Here is a 9660-nt window from a genome sequence, read left to right on the forward strand (position 1 = left end):
ACAGAAGTCATTTCAGACTTCATGTGTCAGATTCTGTTGTAATTCTTCATGTTTTTGTCTCCATTGTGTCTGAGAGCTCGTTGCTGTGGTGTTTCTGAACTGCACAGAGATCAGCTGTCAATCAAACTGGGATTGTCAACACTTTTTTCTTTTCATTTGTTGTTCTGTTGATGTTTTCAGTTTCTTTAAATGTCACTTTTTCCTGTGTGTTTTTATCCATGGAGGCTATCACTGCTCATGATGATGTTTTTAACCTTCACTGATGTTTCCTCACATGAAAATATAAACTTCTCTTTGTTCTAAATGTTAGTTTCATGTTTGTATTGATGTATTTGTTTGCTGTTGTTTCTCCACTTCAGCGTCTTAAACAGAGAAAATAGCAGAACTTCCTTCATCATAGATATTTTGTTCTCATCATTTTGTAAATTGATAAGGAAATGTATAATCAAAGTGTAATTATCATGATAATAATCATTTATTATGTTCTTGTACATTCTGGGTTAAACTAACTGATTGTGTGGATGAAGTGAATCTGAACATGAAATCATTGAACAAGAGTCATTTAACAGACTTTACTGATTGGATGTGTGAACAATCTGAAGCTTTACATAATCAATAAAGATGTTTTTTCCAACAGTGAGCAAAGTATTTTCTTCTGTCTTCATCTCAGGATCTCATTCAAAGCTTCTGGAGAAAATGTGAAACTAAAATGAGAGTTTATTTGAGGCAGTTTTCCTCCTGAAACACCACAAAGTACAAATAACAAACTGATCAAATGTTTTATGTGTAAAATATTGATCTTATAGGTAACTAAAGCTGTCAGATAAATGTAGTGGAGCAGAAAGTACAATATTTCCCTCTGAAATGTAGTGGAGTGGGAGATTAAAGTAGCATCACATGGAAATACTCAAGTAAAATATAAGTACCTCTAATTTGTACTTAAGTACAGTATTTGAGTAAATGTACTTAGTTACTTTCCACCACTGTTTCACATATCATATCCACCTCTTTCAGACCATTTCTCTTTTCCTGAAAGAGTTTCCCAGATGTGGGACATGTGCTCCTACAGGTAAACACAACAAGGACATAAAACAATCCTTCTTCTTTTTAAATATTAGTTGCAGGTTGAACAGAACACCATGGTCTCTGTCTTGATAAGAAAATGGCTGCAAATTGCTTCTTTTACCTTTTTTCTTCTCTTCTTCTTCTTTTGTCTACTGTATGTTTCTCTTCTGTTAGTTTTTGTTTTGTTTTTGCAGACTCTTCATCTGTTGGTGTTTCTCTCTCAATGACTTTACCATCTGTCTTTTCAACAGTAACTGACTTTTCCAGTTTGGCTCTATATATTTTTAACATTTTGAGAGCTTGCATAAAAGGTACATTAACTTAAAATGGGATAAAAGACACACACATGCACACACATATTCTTCATACCTCTCTCTTATGTTGTCTCGTAGAAACACTTAAAGCCAAATGAAAACCATATAGGACCAATTTTATTTAGTATATATATTAATGATCTTCCTCAAGTATGCCCAGATGTTAACATCCAAATGTATGCTGATAATACTGCGATTTTTACTCATGCAAGATCTAAAGAACATGCTGCAGCCAAATTGAGAGCTGCAATGAGCAAGGTGTTGGAGTGGCTAGCTGATTCCTGCTTGACTGTTAATGTAAGCAAAACAGTTTGCATGTATTTCACAGCAAAGATCAATAATTCAGTCGATCTCAATATTTTAATGAATAGTGAAGTCATTAAACTTGTGACATATGTTAAATATTTAGGCATTATAATTGATACAAATCTATTCTTCAAAAAACAACTATGAAACACACTATGATTTTTCTTCATTTGTCTTACTGCATAACAACGTGATCGCGGGCAAAAAATGTAATTTTTCTCAATTTCGATCACTTCTTCTTTTACTCTGATGTTTTCCTGATGTTTAAAATTATTCATAATCTTGCATCTCCTCCTCTTAGAGAATGCCTGGCCTATCCTAGCAGTGGCAGCGCCGGTAGGATTAGAGCATCTACTGGGGGTGACTGGGTACCACAGTTCGAAAAAGACAACCTTTGGTCAATCAGATTCCCCTGTTAAAGTAGTGGGGAAGTGGAATTCCATACCCACAAATATTGGATATATAGAGAGAGAGACTCAGGAAGCTCTGCAGTGTTTAAAGCCAGCCTCAAGCACTGGCTAAAGTCAGCACATAAGTGTCACCACCAATGATTGCCTTTTATTTATTATATTTGTCACCATGATTATATTTATTATCTCACATTGATGGCTTCTTATATATTGTGTTGTTTTATGTAGTGTAATTGTTGTTCTGTGGTTGTTTTTTGTCTCCCTACCCGGGGACAACAGATGTAAATTAGCTACTAGCTAACTCTGGTGCAATTACTTTTAATAGTGCACTGTCTCTGTAAAAATGAAGAAAAAGAAAAAATAAAATGAAATGAAATATATTATATTATAATTATATTGTATTTTAAGCCTGTTATTGTTTCTTATACCAGCAGAGAAGATATCCTAAAAAATGCATATATTCAGTATCAGATACTTTGGTGGAAATGTAAACACCAGTGACTCCGGTGTAAGACCAGTAAAACAAAAACATGGGCTGTTTGTTCAGGAAATGACACCCGAGGACATGTTATCACTGCAATCAGTCTGGAAAAAGGTTAACTGACAAAAAATGACTCAGAAAATCTTGTTCAGTGTCCTGTTTGTATTGTAGTATTATAGTGTATTGACATTAGTCGTAGCTCTTTCCAGAATACCTCATAATGATGCATGGAAGTTTATTAGTGACAGAACTACTGAGCTTTGAGTACAAAACAAATCCAAACTTGATTCAATCTGTAAATCAAGATATTTTAGAGCAACAATGGACAGATTTCTTTATGCAGAAATAGTTTTGACAGCAAGTAATTACAAATCTGTACATGTGAGACTTTGTGCCACAAGATTTGATTGAATATTAAATTCAAGATTCATTATAATCTTTACCGGGAACACTTGCTTTGCTTGTCATATGATATTGACATATCATGCACATGCACATAGACTGGACAAGCCCTCTAACATGATGACATAAGTTACTGACGTAGCATTTTCAGGAGGTAAATATTAAGATGCAGCAACTATAGATATAAGCCCAATTGCAATGTCCACACTTACAGACTGATGGACTTTAAAGCATGTTCCCGTTAAATCCACAACGGTTCAGGGCTGTCCCACTGTCTAATAGTTAAGTGCATGAAGGCTCTCCAACAGACTTTTTGAGCCCTTTATGCAAACTTTCTGAATGTTTCTGAAACTTTAAAAAATCTTATTAGATGGGGGTCTGTGGTTGAATTTGTGTCAGTTTTGATGTGAAAAAGTTTGAGAACCACTGATGTACACTATATACAGCCTGTTCACTTATACTGTAGTGAGTGGAATGTATTTCACATTTGTGCTTTAAACTAAAACAGATATATATATTTTATAGGTGCAGTGGGTATTATAGTGTCCAGGGTTATTGCACAGTGAGTTAACTGTTCATATGTGTGACAGCGAGAGGATGAAACTGTTCCTGTGTCTGGTGGTTTTGGTGTACAGTGTTCTGTAGCGCCTACCAGAGGGGAAAAGTTTGAACAGCCTATGTCCAGGGTGTGAGGGGTCTGCAGTGATTATGATTATGAGAAGGAACAATCTGTACTATTATTCTTCTAGGACTAGTTGTGTTGAATATAAAGGCTTTTGGATAGTCTAAAAGTTTGAAATTCCAAAATTTTGGTCCTGGCCAAAATTATGCTGAAATTAATATTGCACGATTATGAATAATTGCCAACAACACCCTGCCTCACACGGGGCACCATTTTGCAGGGCCTTGGCTACAAGTTTGGTTATAAGCAATAATTAATGTTTATCAAAGATAATTATTGATTATTAAAATACATAGGAGAATTATCAGTAACAATTAATAATAACAGGGCACCACCCTGGAGTCAAGGAAAAAGATAGCCAATTCAGTGTCAAAGTTTACCAAAGGGCGGCGGCGGCGATGTCAAGATGGCCAAAGTCACCTGGTAACTGAGCCCACAGCATGCAGACAATATGGCTGAGAGAGAACTACAGAGACAAAAGGCCAGACCATGTGGTGTCTTGAACCACAGTCATTTGAAGGGAGAAGTTGGAACAGCTTATGTCCAGGGTAGGAGGGGTCTGCAGTGATTATGATTATGAGAAGGAACAATCTGTACTATTATTCTTCTAGGCATCAGATCATTTAGAAACATAAAGTATGTGTTTACATTCTGTTAAAGACATTTAGAAAATGCAGAATCAGGTTCTGTCAGCTATCCTCAGAGTGGCTGATGAGGTGGAAGAAATACTCAGATCCTTTATACTTCAGTAAAAGTGCCAATACACTTTGCCAATGCAAACTCTGATCCTTCAATACAAGTAGAAATATTTCTGTCAGTAAAAAAGACAATCTTCATCAACTAGACTGTTATGGTTAAGTACACTCTCAAATCTGATTTGATCTATATGTCATATATCACTCCAACAAAATCATGCTGGACTAAATAAATTGTGGACATTTGTAAAGACTTGAGCAGTGAAAGAACAGAGCTGCAGTAATTCACGCATAGAATGACTGATTTCATTAAGGAAGAAGGATGTGGAGATTATCACATGTTGGCAAACGTTTATTTTTTATAATATTAAAAAACCCAAATTATTCCAGATTTACCAAAACCAGATTTATATTGATTTGTTTAAATATATCTAACATTAAAAATGAACCTTTTGCTCAAATTTACATCCTGATTTTGACCTGATTTTTTCACAAATACTGAAAGAATGTTATCAAATAAGTTAATTTCATTACCTTTATTTTAATCATGTTACTATATACATTTGAGTATATACATTTATGTTCAGCTTTATTGCTATTGTTTTGTTGTGTAGATTGATGGACAGCCAAGTCCATTTGCTTTGCTTTATTCTGAGGAGTATTTAAAGTTTCCTGCCTGTTTAGCTGTGTTCACCATGCTAGACTGTTATGTGTTTGTTCCGCTCGTGACTACCACTGGTTTGTGCCACCATGAGTGAGAAAGTAAGTTGCTTTGTTGATCAGAAACCAGTAAATGTGTGAATGTTACAGACTGCCGTCCGTACGCGTGCTGTCTGTGGACAAAGGGGCCGCTTCTCTCACTCTCACGATTGCTTTCTCTCCTTCTTCCCTCTCTTGCAAATAACACGCACACACATCCGTGCGCACACATTTACACGCACCGACACCTTTTTACACATCTGATTGTTAGATAACGCCGGATAAAGCGCTGCTCTATTCGCTGTTATCCGCCATCAGACATGTGTGTTACATGGAATTTGGTGAGTACAAGACACCGACCACCAGGCGGCGCCATCTTGCTATTGTCTAACCAAGACATTCGGTTCTCGCTTGACGTGACTTCCTCTCATAGTCACGTCCGCATCCCAGAACAACGACGCCATCACGTCAGCCCACGTCGCCATCTTGTCTCACACACACACACACACATGCATTCACCTGAAATGTGTTTAACCCGGTACATAGCTGTTTGTGTTTTGCCTAGGTTAGGTTAGGTTAGTCTAGGTTAATTAGATTTTAGGACAGTTGTTTATTGAATTAAGCATTGGTTAACTTTGTTAACTGTTAATCTTGCTAAGTTTAATAAATACAGCTATATCCTTAAAGAGAAGTTCTTTTGTCATTATTGTGTATAATATATTGTGAAAAGTGGCTGATTGAGGGAGTCAGAGCTCAAATTCAAGCCTCCTTTGTTCACCTGTGAATATTGATATCTTTCAAATATTAACATTCTAGGTGAACTCCTTTTATGAGACTACCTTGTTTGGTTATTGGTCCTGGTTTCTGGGTGGTACCCTGTAATTGTTAATTCATATTAATATTTCTATTAATTTATATAATTAATTATCAATGATAATGGTTAATTATTGCTAATAACCAACTGTGCTCCTCACAGATCTGACAGTTTTGCCTTCTCATGTGAGATTCTTTAACAGTTGGTGCCTGAACTATTGATTAATATTAACAATATCTTCATTTCAATTTCATGCAATAATTCATAACTATCATAGATAGATAATTATTGCTAATAACCAAACGCACTCCTCCAGTCCCAACACTCCTTTATGTTAGTTCTGTTCTTTCCGTAATTACCAGATTTAAATTGTGTATTTGTTTCTTATTCTGTGACAGACAGACACTGCTATAGATCTATAATCAAATGATAAAACATTGGAGCAGTTATCAGGTGTTTTCCCTCCAACTACCAATATGTAGAAATGATCAAGTAACTGTTTAAACAGTTAATTATGTATACATGAATTTTAAGTTTTTTAAACTGTTACTTAATAATTTCTACATATTGATAGCTGACTTCTTCATATTTGACAGTGGTGGTGTTGTGCATCATTGTCTTCTCCTCAAAATAAGGCTGGAATGAGTGAGGACGTCCGTTTTGGTGAATTGAATTCCTCCGTCCTCACTGGGAGGAGCTGAGACGTGAGTGAAAGCTAAATGAAAAGCAGCCAGTATCCCTTTAAAACTGCTCCCCTGCCTGGAATGAATCAGCACTTGATAAGCCCTCCCTCTTCTTCCTACTCTCAAACACAACAAGCTCCACGCTGTGCTCATATCTCCTTGTTCCCTCCCCTTCAGATCTACAGTTTGCAGATGGGTGTAACCAACATGTAATATAGTACAAGAGCTGTCAGTCCTCATCCACTGCAGAAACACGTGTTGTTCAGATCAGAGTTCAAAATTGTTTCACCTCTCTGGAAGTGAACCTCAGACAGTCGTTGCCACTGAGAGCTGAAATGGCGCAGAGAGGAGATCAGCTGGACCTAGAAACCTTCTCTTGTTCAATCTGTCTGGATCTTCTGCAGGATCCAGTGGCTATTCCCTGTGGACACAGTTACTGCATGAGCTGTATTAAAACACACTGGAATGGAGAGGATCAGAGGAAGGTCTACAGCTGCCCTCAGTGCAGACAGACCTTCACACCGAGGCCTGTCCTGATGAAAAACACCATGTTAGCAGCTTTAGTGGAGCAGCTGAAGAAGACTGGACTCCAAGCTGCTCCTGCTGATCATTGCTATGCTGGACCTGAAGATGTGGCCTGTGATGTCTGCACTGGAAGGAAGCTGAAAGCCCTCAAGTCCTGTCTGCAGTGTCTGATCTCTTACTGTGAGAATCATCTTCAGCCTCACTACCATGTCGGACAATTTAAAAAACACAAGCTGGTCGACCCCTCAGAGAAGCTCCAGGAGAACATCTGCTCTCGTCATGATGAGGTGATGAAGATGTTCTGCCGTACTGATCAGCAGAGTATCTGTTATCTCTGCTCTGTGGATGAACATAAAGGCCACGACACAGTCTCAGCTGCAGCAGAAAGGACTGAGAGGCAGAGAGAGCTCGAGGTGAGTCGACAACAAATCCAGCAGAGAATCCAGGACAGAGAGAAAGATGTGAAGCTGCTTCAACAGGAGGTGAAGGCCGTCAGTCGCTCTGCTGATAAAGCAGTGGAGGACAGTGAGAAGATCTTCACTGAGCTGATCCGTCTCATCCAGAAAAGAAGCTCTGATGTGAAGCAGCAGATCAGATCCCAGCAGGAAACTGAGGTGAGTCGAGTCAAAGAGCTTCAGGAGAAGCTGGAGCAGGAGATCACTGAGCTGAAGAGGAAAGACGCTGAACTGAAGAAGCTCTCACACACAGAGGATCACAACCAGTTTCTACACAACTACCCCTCACTGTCACAACTCAGTGAACCTACAGACTCATCCAGCATCAATATCCGTCCTCTGAGATACTTTGAGGATGTGACAGCAGCTGTGTCAGAGCTCAGAGATAAACTACAGGACATCCTGAGGGAGAAATGGACAAACATCTCACTGACAGTGACTGAAGTGGACGTTTTACTGTCAGAACCAGAACCCAAGACCAGAGCTGAGTTCTTAAAATATTCACGTGGAATCACTCTGGATCCAAACACAGCTTACACATATCTATTATTATCTGAGGGGAACAGAAAAGCAGAACTAACGAGACAACAACAGTCTTATTCTAGTCACCCAGACAGATTCACGGATTATGATCAGGTCCTGAGTAGAGAGAGTCTGACTGGACGTTGTTACTGGGAGGTGGTGTGGAGACGGAGAGTTGGTGTAGCAGTCGCATACAAGAATATCAGCAGAGCAGGAGACTCGGATGAATGTGGATTTGGATTTAATGACAAATCTTGGATGTTAGATTGTGACAATGACAGTTATGAATTTTGGTTCTACAGCATCAAAACTCGTGTCTCAGGTCCTGGTTCCTCCAGAGTAGGAGTGTACCTGGATCACAGTGCAGGTATTCTGTCCTTTTACAGCGTCTCTGAAACCATGACTCTCCTCCACAGAGTCCAGACCACATTCACTCAGCCTCTCTATGCTGGACTTTATCTTTATTATGGAACCACAGCTGAGTTGTGTAAACTCAAATAGACAGAAGTCATTTCAGACTTCATGTGTCAGATTCTGTTGTAATTCTTCATGTTTTTGTCTCCATTGTGTCTGAGAGCTCGTTGCTGTGGTGTTTCTGAACTGCACAGAGATCAGCTGTCAATCAAACTGGGATTGTCAACACTTTTTTCTTTTTATTTGTTGTTCTGTTGATGTTTTCACTTTTTTTAAATGTCACTTTTTCCTGTGTGTTTTTATCCATGGAGGCTATCACTGCTCATGATGATGTTTTTAACCTTCACTGACGTTTCTTCAGATGAAAATATAAACTTCTCTTTGTTCTAAATGTTAGTTTCATGTTTGTATTGATGTATTTGTTTGCCGTTGTTTCTCCACTTCAGCGTCTTAAACAGAGAAAACAGCAGAACTTCCTTCATCATAGATATTTTGTTCTCACCACTAAATTCATAAAGCTGTAATTATCATCAATGATTTTACTAAAAAATGGGAGGTTTGATATGGGCCTATAGTTGCTCATTAGTGAAGTGTTTAGATTGTTCTTTTTTAAGAGTGGCTTGATGATGGCAGTTTTCAGGGAATCTGTAGAAGGATGGAGGCCATGCAGTTGATAAAGTCTGTAGGCAGAATATCAAGGCAGCTTGGATTTCAGATGTTGTATAATGTCCTCCAGGTTTTGTAAAAAATTGTGTCATACTACTCAAATTGATTTTAAGTGGACCACAACACATACTGACAAATGATGTCAGAAAAGAAGGACCACCTTGCATTTCTCAGTTCCAAATTATAATGTGAAGTCTCTCTTTATAGATGTCATAATGAACCTGGAGATTTGTTTTTCGCCACCTTCTATTCTGACCAGCGTGGCATTTCCTCATGGAGATCTTTTCTTACCAGAGACAACCTTCACCTGAGTAGGTGCAATGGCATCAATAACATTTATAATTTTAAACTGAAATTATCAACAAGCTCATACCTCAGAGAGGGCGGGTGTGGAAGAGAAAGCCTGAATAAAAATTTCACTGGTGTTTTCAGTAATATACCATTTTGTGATTACCTCTGTTTGAACATTTGTGTGCACGGAGATAGCACTCTCAAAGAAAACACAGGAATGATCAGAGAGAGCAACA

The 9660-nt window shown here is 38.2% G+C and overlaps 1 protein-coding gene across 1 annotated transcript; it reads left to right on the forward strand.

Moving 5' to 3' along the window:
• The first annotated feature begins 6704 nt into the window (after positions 1 to 6704).
• Positions 6705 to 9660, forward strand: LOC122999455 (tripartite motif-containing protein 16-like). Its single transcript, XM_044376394.1, has one exon. It carries the CDS (start codon positions 6887 to 6889, stop codon positions 8552 to 8554), a length of 1668 nt encoding a protein of 555 aa, XP_044232329.1. The 5' UTR covers positions 6705 to 6886; the 3' UTR covers positions 8555 to 9660.

This window comes from Thunnus albacares, chromosome 16 (genome assembly GCF_914725855.1).
Source record: "Thunnus albacares chromosome 16, fThuAlb1.1, whole genome shotgun sequence".
Lineage (NCBI taxonomy): Eukaryota > Metazoa > Chordata > Actinopteri > Scombriformes > Scombridae > Thunnus > Thunnus albacares.

What these genes read in the sequence shown, in the direction of transcription:
- LOC122999455 (XM_044376394.1), top strand. Translation starts at nt 6,887, where the DNA reads ATGGCGCAGAGAGGAGATCAGCTGGACCTAGAAACCTTCTCTTGTTCA.